The sequence below is a fragment of the Euphorbia lathyris genome, chromosome 4 (genome assembly GCF_963576675.1).
Source record: "Euphorbia lathyris chromosome 4, ddEupLath1.1, whole genome shotgun sequence".
Lineage (NCBI taxonomy): Eukaryota > Viridiplantae > Streptophyta > Magnoliopsida > Malpighiales > Euphorbiaceae > Euphorbia > Euphorbia lathyris.
In genome coordinates, this window is record NC_088913.1 from 816,635 (window position 1) to 834,293 (window position 17,659).

The 17,659-nt window shown below is 34.1% G+C and overlaps 1 protein-coding gene across 1 annotated transcript; it reads left to right on the forward strand.

Annotated features, from left to right (window-relative positions):
- The first annotated feature begins 2,077 nt into the window (after nucleotides 1-2,077).
- LOC136226363 (cysteine proteinase mucunain-like) lies at nucleotides 2,078-6,030 on the forward strand. Its single transcript, XM_066014810.1, has 5 exons — nucleotides 2,078-2,682; nucleotides 4,341-4,576; nucleotides 4,694-4,834; nucleotides 4,947-5,414; nucleotides 5,697-6,030. The coding sequence occupies exons 1-5, from the start codon at nucleotides 2,196-2,198 to the stop codon at nucleotides 5,793-5,795; spliced, it is 1,431 nt and encodes a 476-aa protein (XP_065870882.1). The 5' UTR covers nucleotides 2,078-2,195; the 3' UTR covers nucleotides 5,796-6,030.
- Nucleotides 6,031-17,659: the final 11,629 nt, after the last annotated feature.

Sequence of the window (17,659 nt, forward strand, 5' to 3'; positions counted from 1 at the left end):
TAATTCTTGAATATTTTTAATTTGAGGTCGTTACCGGTCATTTTGAGGAATTAGTTAAAGTTCAATAGCCACCAGTGTAAAAAAAAAATAAAGTTCAGTGACCATATCGTTAAGAATTGAAGTTCAGTGGCCATAATGTTAAAATGAGTCAAGTTCAGTGGCCATGGGTGTAATTTATCCCAAATTTTTGTGTTTAATCTATGGTAAATTTCAAATAAAACTCCAGTGGTTTCACTACTTTTCAGATAAAGGACTGTGATTTACCTTTTTTTTTCAAAGTAAGGACTGAGGTTTTCAACTTTAGAAAAATAAGGATTTTTTATAGATACTATTAAAATCACAATTGACGACTTCAAAAATGAAGTTCTTATATTAAGGACCGGGTCTTCCATATCACTCGGAGGACCCACAATTCACATTTGGGCATATGTATTGTGACCCCACGTAATAATTAAAACAGTGGGGCCTCTTATAATATATGTGGGTCCATGTTACACATGTCGAAATTTGTATGGGAGGTCTTCCGAGTGACATGGAAAACCGGATGCTTCTAATAATTTGCCTCAAAAATGACATATTTTAATAACTATTAATATTCTAAGCAACTTTAATCCTTTAACTTTTTTTATTTATTTTGAGATTATTTAGATGATATTTGGTAAAGAGAGAAAATTCCAAAAAAGATGATTTTCGGAAATTAAAAATGTAGTTCTATAGCAAATATGATATTGAACAACTTTAATTCTTGAAAATTTCATTTTCAGGTCGTTAAAAATGGTTTTAATAGCATTAATTCAAAAAGTCATTGTTTTATCAAAAGTGCGAAACCTCAATACTTATTTTGATAAAAAAGTAAACCACAATCATTTATCTGAAAATTACTTAAGTTTTATTTGGAATTTACCATTTAATCTATTATTTTAAGGGCTAATTACAAATCTAGCCCAATTAAAAGGGTCCATTTACATATCTAACCCACTTTGCTTCAATATCACCAAATTAGACACGTTCATCCACTTTGGACAAGAATACCCATATTTCTATTCGATTCATTCTTCTTCTTCGACCGATTCTTCTTCTTCTTCTTTCTTCTTCGATCGAATCTTCTTCTTCTTCGTTCGATTCTTCTTCTTCTTCTTTCTTCTTCTTCTTCTTCTTCAATTTCTGATACCAATCGTTAGTGATTATTGAAGTATTATGTTCAATTTCCCGTAGAAATGGTATATTTTTAGCTTATATACATGTTTTTCTTGCTAGTCTTGCCTCTTTCTTCATTGTAATGGTATTGTTTCAATTTCCTCTATTTTCCACCATTTTCCGTCAATTTCCTCCATTGTTGTCGCATTTATGACGAATTTGTCGCATTTCGTCACAAATGCGACACCACTTCACAAATGCAACAATCGCTGTCGCATTTTGTCGCAAATGCGACAAATGCTGTCGCATTTCGTCGCAAATGCGACAACAGCTGTCGCATTTCGTCGCAAATGCAACAACCGTTGTCGCAGATGCGACAAATCTTGTCGCATTTACGACGAATTCGTCACAAATGCGACATCACAGCAGTTCAATTGTTAGATTTTTTTTTCCTTTCTTATTTTTTAAGATTTCATTCCCAATCCTCTTCCGCAGACACTAGTTCTTTAAAGGTTGAACGAAACAAAATCTCTTCTCTCTATAAACCACCGTCTTTTCGCCCGTTTGGGATGATGAGAAAGACATTCAGAATGTGAGAAAGAAGATGAATTGAAATAAGGGTATTCTTGTCCAAAGTGGATGAAAGTGTCTAATTTAATGATATTGAAGCAAAGTGGGTTAGATATGTAAATGGACCCTTTTAGTTGGGCTAGATTTGTAATTAGTCCTTATTTTAAAGTATAAACCCCTTAAAAATGGCTATAGGTGGTAATAAACTAATAATTACTTAGAGATAAGATAGAATCTTAGTTGGAAAAATTATATAAAAATAAAAAAAAATCCTAATTTTAGTTAAAAAAAAAAAAAACTACTTTTCACTTTGTTTGTTTCTTCCCCTGTGTGACCTTGCGTGACTATTTACATCTCCTATTTCAACGCACCTTCTCCGCCATTCCCAAACTCCCTCCTCCTCCTCTTTCTCCGTCTCCATTCATCTCTATAAATACCCACTTTCCCCAAACCCAAAACACAATCCACCAATTCCATTTTTCCCGACCATGGCTTCCCCAACCCTTTCCCTTTCCCTAATTTTCCTCCTCTCCGGTCTCCTCTCTGTTTGTTTAGCCTCCGATATGTCGATTATCGATTACAACATCCGCCACGGGCAAAATCCAGATGGTGTTTTAAGATCCGAAGCTCAGATTCGACGAATGTACGAGATTTGGCTCGTTAGACATCACAAAAGTTATAATGCTTTGGGTGAGAAAGAGAGGCGGTTTCAGATCTTTAAAGATAATCTGAAGTTTATCGATGAACATAACTCTTTGAATCTTACTTATAAGGTTGGATTGAATCGGTTCGCCGATTTGAGTAACGAGGAGTATCGGAGTATGTTTTTGGGGACTCGGATGGAGAGGAAGAATTTGTTGAATTCGAAGGTTAAGAGTCAGAGATATTTGTTTAATGTCGGAGATGATTTGCCGGAGAATGTTGACTGGCGAGAGAAAGGGGCTGTTGCCGCCGTCAAGGATCAAGGGCAATGCGGTAATTTCTTACTCTTTTTATATTTATTTCTCTCTCTAGAATTTTTGGGTTCTGGGTTTGGATTGGGTGGAAATCACAACAGCGGGACCAAAGAATTTTATGTTCTTTTCATCATATGTTATGCTATGATTAGTTGGAGTTTGATTTTGTTTTTAGTTTCTATAGCATATATAACTATAATTATTGAAGTTTAAAAGAATTGGGACAAAGTACTAAAAGGTCCTTAACATTTTTGGGAAGTTTCAATTTAACCCAAAGGAAATAACAAAATTTTAGCCTTAATTTTGTGAAATGTTGCCAATTCAGCCCGACTCAACATTTATGAAATGTTAACAGGTTAAATTTCATTAATGTTGAGATTAAAATGAAATTATTTTCTATGTTAGGATTAAATTGACCGATTTCCTAAAACTTTGAGTTGATTTTGGTAGATAAGATAACAATATCTAATTTACTTTTTTAGGATATGGCGTAAGCTTCAATTATTTGTACTTTTTGCATATGGTTAGTGCTGTCAAAACGTATCATTTTATGTTATTTATATAATTGAAAAGTACATAATCCTTGCTTTGTGCAGTTTAGAAAGTAATTTATTCGGTTAAAAATTAATGGGGTGACGATTTAACAAGAGGTAGCTATTTGGAGCAATCAAAAAGACTGATTTTTTTTTGGTTTGAGTGGTTAATGTTCCAAGTTGCTTAAGCTAGATCTCGAGGAATAGCGTACCTAAAAAGGATGTGTGACGAGGCTCGAACCAAGAAATCGGACAAATTATAAAAAGACTGCTTTTACAAATTACGATTTTTGCCAATAAACTAAACCACAAGTATTTTCTATTGAAAAACCGACTCTCACGTCATTTAGGACCGTTTGTTCCCATGTTTGCTGCTGTTTTTTCGCTTTTGTAAAATGCTACTTTTCAGATATAAAAGGCAGAGAGGAGGTCACTCACCAAACACCTAAAGCTCTCATTTTTGAAGTGAAAATGCAAAAATCATGAAAAGTAGCTACCAAACACCCCTTTAGTTATAATTTTTCACATTTTTTGTAAATTGACTAAACCACAAAATTTATTTCTATGCATTTCTTTTTATTATATAAGATATAAATGACATAAATAATAAACGATGATATTGTGTCAGAAATTGTCACTTTGTTGTTGTCACAAATTGTCACCTGTTCAGTTCAAATTGTCACTTATTCGGTTTAACAGTTGTTTTTTTACTATTTGTTAGCGGTTAGATATTAGTTAATTTTCCTTAAAATTTAGATATTAGTCCTTAAAAATTAGCTATCAAGTTTATCTATTTAGAATAAAACAACCAAAACAAACAAGAACCAAACGGGGCACTAAATTGCAATAATTGCTGCAATTTGATGAAATAATTGTTGGTATGGCAATATTTAGGCACACCTAAATTGGTTGTTAGACAGTTTTGCTTTCTTGTAGGATCTTCCTTGATATTGACTTTTCTTTAGCTTGCTTATAAAATTGAATGTCAATTAAGAAACTTTGTGACTTAAGGAATTACTATATGTTTAGCCTGCGTTCGTGTCATGTAATCGGGTCGTGTATGTAATTGTCAATTCTAGTTGGAAGCTTTGATATGTATGAGAAATCTCCTAATTTGCTGAGTTGCTTTCTTTGTTAAATGAAGGGAGTTGTTGGGCTTTCTCGACTGTTGCTTCCGTGGAAGGGATTAACCAGATTGTTACCGGTGATCTAATCTCTCTCTCGGAGCAAGAATTGGTGGATTGCGATAGATCGTACAACCAGGGATGCAATGGAGGTCTTATGGATTATGGTTTCCAGTTTATTATTAAAAATGGCGGAATTGATACCGAACAAGATTACCCTTACAAGGCTGCTGATAACGTCTGTGATCCGAATAGGGTATGCTCGTATTCCGAATGAAATGTTCGAGGAAAATGCACTTGCATTTCTACATTCAGATATGTCTGCTGCACATAACTAATGTTCTTTACTCGTTTTGCGTATTGCGTATTGCAGAAGAATACTAAGGTTGTTTCCATTGACGGATTTGAAGATGTCCCGGAAAATGATGAGAAATCCCTCATGAAGGCTGTTGCACATCAACCCGTTAGTGTTGCTATTGAAGCTGGTGGCAGGGCTTTCCAGCTCTACCAATCGGTAATTGCTCGATACTCTACCCGTTTTAGTTCATAATTGATCGTGGAATTGAAGTTGAAGGCTTGGATTCGCGCTTTATCTGTTACTTTACATTGTCTTTTACGCTATTCAGGGTGTCTTTACCGGTCGTTGTGGCGTGGAGCTAGACCATGGCGTGGTTACTGTTGGATACGGTACAGAAAATGGCGTTGATTACTGGATCGTGAGGAACTCATGGGGTCCAGCGTGGGGGGAGTCCGGTTACATCAGGATGGAGCGTAATATAGCCAATGCCAAAACAGGAAAGTGTGGTATTGCTGTTGAGGCATCATACCCTACCAAGAATGGCCAAAACCCCCCTAAACCCGGTCCCACTCCGTCCCCCGTTACTCCTCCACCTCCAGCAAAGCCTTCAACCGAATGTGATGATTACTTCTCATGCCCCGACGGAAACACCTGCTGCTGTGTCTACGAGTATAGTGGCTTTTGCTTCGGATGGGGATGCTGCGCTCTTGAATCTGCAACCTGCTGTGATGACCGTTACAGCTGCTGCCCGAAAGAGTATCCTGTATGTGACCTTGATGCCGGAACTTGCAGACTGGTAAATGAAACTCTTACCCCTTTTTCGTGACATTTATCGAATTCCCCACTCGGTTTTCGGGCTCGTTTGTTTTACCTACTGTTTACTGTTACTGTTTGCTGTTGCTGTTTGCTGTTGCTGTTTGCTGTTACGATTTACTGTTTGCTATTTGTTGTTACGATTTATTGTTTGCTGTTGGAAAAATAAAAGGCTGCTTTTCAGTTGTTAAAGGCAAACAGGAGCATGAAAAGGAGCAGCCAAACACTCCCTTCGTCTCTAACTTTTTCGTTTTTATGATGGCAGAGCAAGGATAACCCATTGGGAGTGAAAGCATTGAGACGACAACCTGCGAAAAGAACTCATTCGCACGTTCACAACAGGCAGAGGATCATCAATGTCTAAGATTCGGGTCCGAGGCGAAATAGGTGAGCAACAAGAGAGTTCAGAGGAAGAAATGAAAAAAGATTTTTCAATGAACTGGAAATTCATGTGTAAAATGATCTCCTATTATTTGAAACCCTTTTCATAGGGATAATTATTTTAATGTATTCAGCTTAATGGGTATTGTTGTAAATAGTCATTTCTGCTAATAGCAGGTATTAATCATGAATATAAACATTCTTAACATACATTTTTATATTCATCGTTTGTTTCCATTTTTCAGAATTACTTTTGCTTTTTAATTCTATACTGGAAATAAAAAAAAGTGTCGGTGATAACTTGCATGAAGATTATTAATTTTAGGTTTAATATATCATTTACCTTCTGAATTTGTCTAAAAAACTTGATTGACTTTCTGAACTTTTAAAGTATCTCGATAGCCTATTAAATTGCATAAAATGTTTAGTCGGTCTCATGATTGCGTAAAATGTAATCAATTAATCATACGGTTATAATATTAGAATCGTATACTTGATCTTGGTCCTTTGACTTTTTTTTAAACGTGCCTAGTACATCTTTCGCTTTTTTTTTTTTTTTTTTTGCAATCGAGTGATTAATTGATTATATTTACGCAAGTTTAGGGGGACTAACTGGATATTTTATGCAAGTTGAAGGAGTATATTGGGACACTTTGAAGTTCAGGGGTCAATCAATCTTTTTGGATAAATTCTGAATCCAATTGATGTATTCTGATAGAATCGAGACTTAATATATCATTTACCTTCTAAATTTGTCCAAAAAGATTGATTGACCCCTAAATTTACGCGGCGGTGTCTATAAAAACGTCGAAAAAATAAGTTTTGATTTTTTTTTTAATAGGGAAGTTTCGGTTTTTTTGAATTAAATTTTAAAACAATATTTGGCCCTGAATTAAGTTTTAAAACTGAATTAATTTTTTTTTTATAAATAACTTTTGATTTTTTTGAATTAAGCTTAAAACACGATCTATCCAAAATTTTAATTTTTAACCGCTAACATATTATTTGGTAACATTTGCTTCTGATCTATTTAAGATGTTTATTTCACTCCTTTATTTATTATTTGGTTACATTTACTCTATGGTCTATCTAAAATTGGTAATATATCCAAAATGTTCATTTTCCCCATCTAACTATTAAATGGTTGAAATTTCACCGATTTTGATAAGTCAGAACTCTCAATAACTTTGATATGTTCAGCTAAGGGCAGTTTCAAGTAGTTGGCGGAGCAGTTCTCTCCTCTGTCTAAAAACTTCCTTCTTCTTCCCTTCAATTTCCCATACTTTTTTACCAATTTTATCAATTGATCTTTTTGTTGATTAGTTTTTCTTCTCTTTTGTAGTGTTTTATTTGAGGAGGAAAAATGAAGATTGTCTTCCTTTTTCCTCCTTACATCATTCTGTTTTTTTTTCTCTTTTTTTTTTTGTTCAAGATTGTTTTAGTTGGATTGCATATATTTTACCGATCTCTTAATCTGCTTCAACATCAAATAAATACGAACAACTAATTCATGAAAAGCTTCACTATAAATACGAACAACTGATTCATGAAAAGTTTCAAGTGAAAAGTTTTAAAACGCTACTATTCTATAAGTAAGTCTAAAAATTGATGATAAAACTAAAAACTAATGATATATAAACCTAATCAAACATCCTATATCATACGGTTTAAAGTGAAACGCCAAACATTGCTCCAATAAACTAAAACAAACAAGGGAACTGCGAAGCCTATTTTTCACTTAATCTGCTTCGTGGTTTTAGAAACCGCGAAGCAAAAACAAGGGAACCGCGAAGCCTTTTTTTATTATTTCACTAATTTAAGTTACATTTTGTTGAAGGTTGATCCATGATGCGCGTTTTACGTATATGTGCATGTGAAGGCAAGTGTACCTTAGTCGTGTATCAAGTAATAAAGTGAAAGTAGAGTATCGTTCCCACAAGGATGGTGATTATAAGTACTAATCTTTTTGCTTACTATCTATTGTTTAAACAATCAAAATGTAGAGTTTGATGGACAACCAAGCTAAGACTTAAGCAAGAAGTGAGATGAAAATTGTACAAAATTAGATGAGAGAATACTTATAATGAAAGAAACTAAGGCTTCTAGCTTCACTTAACCTCTTTGCTTGGTAATAACACTTAACCCCTTTTAAGTTGTTTTATCCTTTTTAAGATGACGATTGTACTTATTAACTAATAGATTCTCGAGATTGGCTCTAAACTCTCGATTAATTACTTTCCCTTGGTCCGGCTCAAGTAATTAATCTAGAGAAACATTAAGTTTTATTAATCTAAACCTTTTTAACCTATTTTACATTGGTCCGTCTAAAGTGATTACTTAATATTCAAGAAAAACCGCTCGAGTAATTAGTTCTAAACTTTCGATTAATTACTTTCCCTTGGTCCGACTCAAGTAATTAATCCAAAGAAGCATTAAGTTTTTTTATTTCCAAACCTTCGATTTATTACTTTCCCTTTGTCCGGCTCAAGTAATAAATCTAAGATTTGTAATAAGATTCATGAAAAACCTTGAAAAACCAATAAACCACACTAAATGGCCATTAGGTCCAACTTATGAATTTCGATTAATCAATTTAATCACGGTCAATATAAACGATTAATTATATTCAAGTAGGAAGTTGGCCAATCTCCTACAAGCATTAAGAAACATAAGTTAGTTCTAAAAAAGGATAAGCACAGCTTAAATAGGTTAAACGTAATTACCAAATAATTAAGGTTAAGATCCGCTTTTAGCCTTAGGTAAGGGGGTTTTAGCCCATGATTAGATTAAAACACACCTTAGAAAGATAGATAATGGAGTTAATGGCTTAAAGCACTTTTTGGCCCCTGACCTATCCAAAATTTGTGCATTTGGCCCCTGACCTATTATTTGGTCATATTTGGCCCCTGACATATCAAATTAGATAAAATTCAACCCATATTGAATGGAAAATTAACTTTGTTGGAAAATTAACAGCAGTCACCAATACAAAAACGACACATGACACATAAATAAACTTAATTTTCAACTGGAGATGGCAACAGTAACTATTTTACACAATAAAAAAATCCTAAAAACTTTTTCTAGTGTTCCGATAGAGTGAAAATTAATTTTATTTATGTGTCATGTGTCATTTTTGTATTGGTTACTGTCGTTAATTTTCCAACATAGTTAATTTTTCCTTCAATATGGGTTGGATTTTATCTAATTTGATAGGTTAGGGGCCAAATATGACCAAATAATAGGTCAGGGGCTAAATGCAGAAATTTTGGATAGATCAGGGGCCAAAAAGTGCTTTAAGCCGGAGTTAATAGTAATAAAAGAGATTGAAGTTTAGAATAAACCGTAATGACGATTACCGAACGAACTTCTTCGGTAACTTAAACTTACTTTTATTGGATGAACTTTTGCACAAACAACAACTTGAGCATAATAACAACAATCACAACAACAAATACAACTGACCTTTGAAGAGAAAAATCAGCAAAATAACATTATAGATGGAGGAATTAAGCCTAAGCTTGGTGTCTCTTCAAATGGCTCCCAGAGTCTCCTTTTATAGTAAAATGGCAAACATAATTCTAAAGACCAAATCTCCTAATGGCCTCCCACTCCCTAATCTTCTGAATTCAGCCTTTAAGAAAGGGTGGTGGAAGAATTTGATAATTTAGGAGTTGAAATGTGTAAGGGTGAGAAAGGAATCATAGCTTCAACATGTTCATCAACTTTGGATAATTTTCTGGGCCTGATACACTTCAAATTTAGAGATGATTATTGTTAGTCATTTTTTCATCTTTCTCTTAGCTTTCCAACTCATTTTGAATCACCTCAATCCGAGTCCGTATGAGGGAGATAAGTTGAAAATACGAAAATGTGTCAAATCTGTCCTAGTGTGAACAATTGGACTTTTATCTTACAGCACATGATTAATTCGGTCGGTTAACCATTTTATCGGTTTTTGAAAACACTAACCATATACTAGTCCATTAAATTCGGTTAACCACTAATTGGTTAACCAATTATTTCGGTCGGTTAACCTTTTATTTCGGTTTCTAACCATTAGTAAATAAAATAATAATAATAATAAAACTTCTAATTTTTATTGTGAGTGGAACGGTGGGTCAATGACGAGTTGAAGAGATTAACAACGGAGAGGGAGATGTGCATGCATTATTTACTTGTGGACTATGGATTGGACATCGCATTTTTCCCTTACATCAACTCTTTAAGATTAAATTACTATGTTTTTTGGACCAGAATTCTTATCCTCTGTGCTTTACCAACTAAGCCTTATCCATGTATATTAATTTCACTAATTATCTACTTTATGACAAATTTGATAGTACACGGCATTTGGGATGAAATATTTCATCGTTGAGTCTTAGTCACCGGAAATAATTAGTGTTTCTTATTGAATTTTTGCTATTGATGTCTGTATTTATTTTAAGTGGGATAATGTATAATTATATATATAAATATAAATATAAATAGATATATTTTTATATATTTAATTGAATTCGGTCGGTTTCGGTTAACCGTGGTATTTAGAATATGAAAACCGTAACCATAACCATTAACCACTATTTTTAAAATTAAAAACCGTACACTAGTCCATCGGTTTCGGTTAACCTTATTTTCGGTTTGGTTTCGATTTGGTTTTTCGGTTTTACGGTTTTGTGGATTTTTGTGTGCACCCCTAAGCACAAGTGTATGCTGATGTCACTAAAACTCCTTTTTTATAGTCCCTTTTACTCCCGAGTTGTTGCCTTAAGCCCCGACTTGGTTATTTGTACCGAAAACCTTGCGAAAGTGCCTAAAAAACATACAAAGTGGCTTAGATACATAAAATGAAGAAAATATACAAAAACCATTATTAAAATTTATTAAAATGGTACAAACTAACTAGTAATTAAATACTAAAAATGCTATAAATTACGACGATAATAATCCATCTAATGTTTAATTCAAAGAAGATGAAGAGGTTATCAGATGATAATAGTACCGAAGGCATCACTTTGAAGTATCCCTATCGCTTCAATATAAAAGCATCAATCACATTGAGGGGTGATTGGGAAGTGATGAAAAAAGTGAAGACCAGATTATCAACAAATGTTTAAGAAAATATGATTTGGGCATTTGTTGGATATGGATATGTGTACGTTATCCACTCCTCTATGTCATGGGTCCTTACGAGGGAGATTGCTCGAGAAAATCCAAACTATAGAGAGATGTGGTTCAACGTCAAAGGGATTCAGCTGAATTTCTGCGATCATGAATTCAGACTCATCACCGGGTTGAGATTTGGTGATCCCGCACCAATTGTGAAGCGATTGAGTAGCTACATAGAGGCAAACAGATTGAGAAACATGTACTTCGAAGTTAGTCCGAGCTTAACTCACAAACAAATATATGAGAACTCTAGAAGCAGAGAATGGAATAATGCAGAAGATGGTAATGCGGTCTTCATGGCTATGTTGTACGTTAAAGATAGGCTCATATTCACCACTGATCCAAATCATTTGGTTGATCCTAATATCATGGACCGAACTGATTTTCTTAAGCTGTTTAATGAGTTTCCTTGGGGTGTGTTTGCTTGGAAGGAGATGTATAAGACATTGCAATGGGTCGTATCTGCTAAGAGAAGAAAGGAGAAATTTGAGGTGTTCCACAAGGGTATGTATGACAAGGCCATTCCATACCAACTAGTTGGTCTAGCATAAGCTTTTTAGGTATGCTTCACATATTTATTTGATATACTTAATGTTAGATTTCAACTGGATTGATTTGAATTGAAATGTTTTATAGGTTTGAATACTTGAGCTATGGAGTGCACCTCGTAAATTCTATATAAGGAAAGATAAGAGCGTGCTCCCTCATTTAGGTAGATGGATAACTTCCAAAAATCCAACTTTTAAAGAAGCAACGAACATTTTTAATATAAGTATATATGTTTTGTTTATGTAAGTAATATGTTCTTTGGATGTAAGTAATATCGGTTGCTCAATGTTTATCGCTTTTGTGTTTTTCAGTCATCCGATGTGCCAGTAGCTGAACTTGTGGTTGAGGATCTTAAAGAAGCATGCGAATGGTATAAGCTGTTGAAACACAATTTCCACACTGATTTTGATTATGAAAAAAATATTAAAAGAAATTAATAATCCCATACTTAGTAGAACATTAAAATTAAATATTGATTTATTTGGACTAATGTGTTTGTTAAGTGTATGTTTGATTAAATATGCATAAGAAAGGAATATACACAAAGGCCTTGAAGTTGGATCAAAGGCCCAAGGATCATTTTCAGCCCAATAGCTAAAAGGATCTAGAAGCAAAAGCCATGCCTGAAAGAAGACTTGTTCCGGAAGAATGAGATCAAGGGATATAAGACAAGAGCAACGTTGACTCTGGACCACTGACACTGTTCCTCTATATAAGGAAAGAAGTACAAGGAATAGACAACTTGTCCCCTGGTCAACTTGGAATCTTTACCTTATTTGGTTAGACAGTCAGACTGCTTCTGTCAAGACTCAAAAGCGTGTTGTCTCTTGGACGCAACAAAAAAGAGAAGATCAACAATTTGCTGTGTACACTGGCTACTGAGGATGAAAGCGACATAAGAGAGCCATTTCCCTCCAACGGTTATTTTGAATTTTGAAATGACCTGCCTCAAAGTGTCATTATAAAAGGCCCATTATTTGCTCATTTTGGACTTGATCATCAACGCTAAAATCTAGAGAGAATCATCTTTGAAGTCCCAAAAGGAAAACAAAAGCTCCTACACATTTACTGTATTCATTCGTGTAATAGCTCATAGTTTTCTGAGTAAGAACAAACTTATCAATAGCTTAAGAAAAGTTTAGAAGCTCTTCTGTTCACTTCGGTTATAAGTAAATAACAAGAAAGGTAGATAGATAACTGAGTGTTGAGTATAAAGGAATGTACTTTACAGAGCATCTGTATCTATTATAAGGGTTTATGCTCTACCTGTTGGAAAGTGTTCACTAGTGGATTAAAATCCAGAAGAATGTATTTTGGGGACCGGATGTAGGTAGGAGGCTGAACCAGTATAAATTGTTGCGTAACTATTTTTCTAGCCATTTCTTTCTGACATTTTTATATTGCTTGCTTGTGTGCTTAAATCTATTACTTGTGTTTCTGACTATTGTACTCAATAGCCTATTTAACAAAGTGACACAGATGCCCTTCTAGTTAAGTGGCTCAGTGTTTTAAACATTCAGAAGCAGAATCAAGCTTTGTTCCTGCCTAAGGCAGCAAACGAAGTTTGCCTCTGATTCCGAGCAGCCTTGTGCTATTGAACTAATTATGTGAGAAATTTTACAAAGGATTAAATTTATCCAATAGTTCTATTCACCCCCCTTGGAACTAGATTCTATTTCACAATGGACCAACATAAGCCACTTAAGGATTATTTAGACGAGAAAGCTGTAGATATTGAGGCACTATTCGTGATGTATAAGGAGTTTGAGTTGGTGGTGGAGGAGGAGGGAGATGTAGGAGGAGGAGGTCAAGGAGATAAGTTAAAAAATCTTACAATAATAAAGTTCAATATTCTTACAATAAAGTTCAATATTCTTACAAAATTATGTCCTGGAACTTATAGAACTTGCAACTGTACTTGGAGGATTACTTGTATTTGGTAGCGGTTGATGAAAATTCAACCTAGTATGGTCAGTATTCCTGCATCGGCTACATATTCTTCAAACTGGATCTTCACCTTGTGATGGTCTTCTGTTCTGACTTCTTGGTCAACCAACAGGTGCAAAGCCTTATACAGGGAGGGACGGGGAACTTTCATTGGAGGATCATAGTTTGTCCATTCCGACTGGGTATATAGACTCAACACAGGCTAATTTAACTGCGTTCTTGGTGTAGTAACTATCCACTCATTGGTATGCATTACTCAAACGATGCTCACACGCAACTTTGAATACATATTTACAAGGAAACTGAGAAAGTTGACATTTCCTACACGTGCAAGTTCTTGTATTTAAGTCAATAACTCCCCGTTTTGTTCGATCTTCGATATAAAATATGTGTGCGTTTATTCCAGAAAACGTACAAAGGATAACTTTGTCAACATGATTCATCATCTTCTTCTCAGCTCACTGCGACAAATGTGTGTGTCATGATCTTGAAAGTCAAAGTTGCTACATTAATATATTTATATAGAAGAAAACGCTTCAAAAAATATAATATCTGAAATTTTACCAGCCAATTGTTGTCTCTCATAAAACTATCATTGGAGAGTAGCTCTATACCCACATCGTGATAGGTAAACATCTTCCTACCGCATAACCGCGTTCCATGATTCTGCAATGTTTGTGGTTATAATGTTATACCGATGAGTATGAAAGTATGTATGTGACCATTTCTGGATACCGGCTTGCTCTAGATACTCTGCTGCAGGGCCATGTAGCTGCCGAAGTCGAGAAAATGCCTCGTTAAAATTAGAAAATCTATAAGCTTTACTAGTTTGCCAGTATACCACATTTATCTTTCTAATTTTCTGGAATTTAGCTTTCACATTCATTCTCAAATGTTGACAACAATATCCATAGATCACATTTGGAAACACTAAATTCACGGTATAATCAATTCCCTTGTGCTTTTTTGAGATTCTAGCAAAATTCTCTACATCCCTGATACATTCTTTAAGTTTGGTCATAAACTAAGTCAATGCGTCGTTGCTCTCGCTTGGTTCAACCCCGAAAGTAATAGGATAAATCTGGTTATTACCATCTTTGCCAACTGCAATGTGTAATTGCCTCGAAGCTTTACCTTTTAAAAATGCTCCGTCAACAGAAAGAACAGGTCGAAAATGTTCTTTAAATGCTCTAAGCGAAGGACAAAATGTTAGAAAGAAGTACTTGAAGTGATCATCATTGTCAATTTTCAATATGTGTCACTGTACCTAGATTGCATTTTTTCGAGGTTTCGCAGTAGTCTGGTAACAACATAAATGACTCTTCCGGTGAACCCCCTGCATCTTCTAACGCCCAACATCTTGCTCTCCAAGCTTGCATGTAAGACATATTGATTTTATACACTTCCTCAAAATCTTTCACAATATCCTTTGGTCTATACACTCTATCCTCGAAATCAAACTTATCCGCAAGTAGTATGCCAGCAACTCGTTTCCTCGCATGCATGTGATGTGGTAACATTTGTTCTCTGGCACATGTGTGCCTTTTCATTTCATCCATTCTTCGGAGCTTGAACATATCAGAATTTGGTATCACAATACCTCTAGCACGCCATTGACATGTCTCATCATGCTTACATCTAACTTTAAACATAGACTTGTTAGACTTGTACACTCTCCAATCGAACCTGTTATTAACTGCGTATTTTCCAAGTGCAACTTGCAATTCTCGTTTATTTGAGAATATGTCATGCACCTTTAAACCGACAACCCCTTTTGATGCACTAGATTCAAGAGGAGGAACATATGCATCATGGACCTCTAGGAGCCATTGAAATGGATCAGTCCTCTTTTTTCTTTTTTCTTCATCATCTGGCTCATAGATACTTACTGATTATTTCCGAGCGATAGGTTGTTCATCATATACCATTTCTTCAGAGTCAAAATGACCCCAAATATATGCTTCATAATTCGTTTCTTCCGGAATATAAAACAGATTCGACCTAATATCACCTAAACCAGGGTTGGATGCGAGGTTGAAATCAGTGATATTTTCTTTGCCTGGCTGATGAGTTTCGACTTTAATGGTTATGTCCACTTCAACAGTGGCATCACAACTTGATTGAATAACATTCTATAGTGGGATAACATCGCTATGATTCATCCGATAATACTCTATAAAGCACTCAACATCACTTGAATCAACAACCAAAACTATTGTGCCAAGAACTTTGTTTGGACCGTATGTAGTTTGCATAGTTATACGTACGCCAAATAATGTTGAATCAATACGGGAAAAAGTGTAGACTCTCTCTTGAAGCATTTCCAAGTTGATTTTCGTTGAAAGCCGAATCAACTTCGATTCACCCCCCTCATATGTCATGGCTTTTCCCATGATTTTCCATTGGCCATTCCACATGATCACACACAAGCAATGACCAGTTGACATACTGCTACTGTTAAGAAACACGGGCAATACAAGTTAGTGTCAAATAATGTACTAAAGGAAGAAAGACAATAGGCTTCGCAAATCATGAAACTGCGAAGCCAGATACTCAACTGCGAATTCATAGTGCTTTGCAGATTATAAATCTGTGAAGTATTTGTATGTTCTGGCTTTGCGGTTTTATATGATCCACGAAGCTATAAGGCTTCGCAATTTGCGATTTTGTGAAGTAAAATCGCAAACCGCAAAGATGTCGGGGAAAAATATTAGAACTCTAAATAAAGGTTCATACACAAAACTAACTTCAAATACACAAAATCCATGGTTCCAAAAGAATTATTGAATGTAAAATGAACATAATACTTACATGAAGAGTTTGGATATTGAATTGATGTATGAAAAATGAAGGATTACTAATGAAGGAGTCTCAATGAATAGTACTATTTTTTTAACGGTTTTGATATATGCAGCCCTTTGGGCCGCATATAAGCATTAAATACAATGAAATATTCTTTTGTATTTTCAAGATGTATATTTATTATTGCATTGAACTTCTAAATACACCAAAAATCATTTAATGCAATCATAAATTCTTTTATATTTTCTATATCTGCATTAATTTTTTATTTTTTAAAAAGATATCTGCATTTATTATTTCGACAGGTTATTTGTAACTATGTTAGTAACAGAATAAAAGTTACAAATAACTCATCGAAATAACACAGTTACGAATAACTTGTCGAAATGATAATGTTTAAGTCTGACAGATAAAAGTTACACACAAAAAACTGCATACAACCCGTCAAAATACAATTAACTGTTTTATTTTATTGACGAACTTCTTTGGAATATCTGATGTGATAGTCAAATAACTGTCTAATCAGTAAGTTCAAATTTTCTGTTGTGTAAGGATAAAATTGAATTTACTTGACATTGTTAGGGGTAAAATTGCACAAATTCATAGTTACGAGTAAATATGCACTTTTTAGAAAACGTTAGAAGTTTAATGTATAATAAATGCAGATATCTTTTCAAAAAATATTATCATTTCGACTGGTTATTCGTAATTGTGTTATTTTGACGAGTTTTTTGTAACTTTTATTCTGTTACTAATACAGTTACAAATAAAAAATAAAAAAATTAATGCAGATATAGAAAATATAAAAGAATTTATGACTGTATTAAATGATTTTTGGTGTATGTAGAAGTTCAATGCATAATAAATATACACCTTGAAAATACAAAAGAATATTCCATTGTATTTAATGCTTATATGCAGCCCTAAGGGCTGCATATAGGGCTGCACAAAACTAACCGGAAAACCGAAAAACCGATTTCCGAAACCGAAACCAAACCGAAAAATAGGTTAACCGTAACCGATGGACTAGTGTACGGTTTTTATTTTAAAAACCGATGGTTAACCGAAACCGAAAAATAAACCGATTATGTATTAATATACATAAAACTAGTATAAATATATATAGAAATTTAATTATCAATCTATAAATATACATATTTGTATTTAATTTTTAAGTTAAAAATATCAAAATAACTTAAAACTTATTTGTTTTGGCAATTTTGTTAATTAAAATTGAAGTTACATATTTTTATTTAATATTTAAATAATTTTATACTTATTTTAAAGTGAATAATTATAAATGTAAAGTGATATTTGCTACGAAAAGTCACTAATGGTTAACCGACCGAAATATAGGTTAACCGACCGAAGTTTATATTA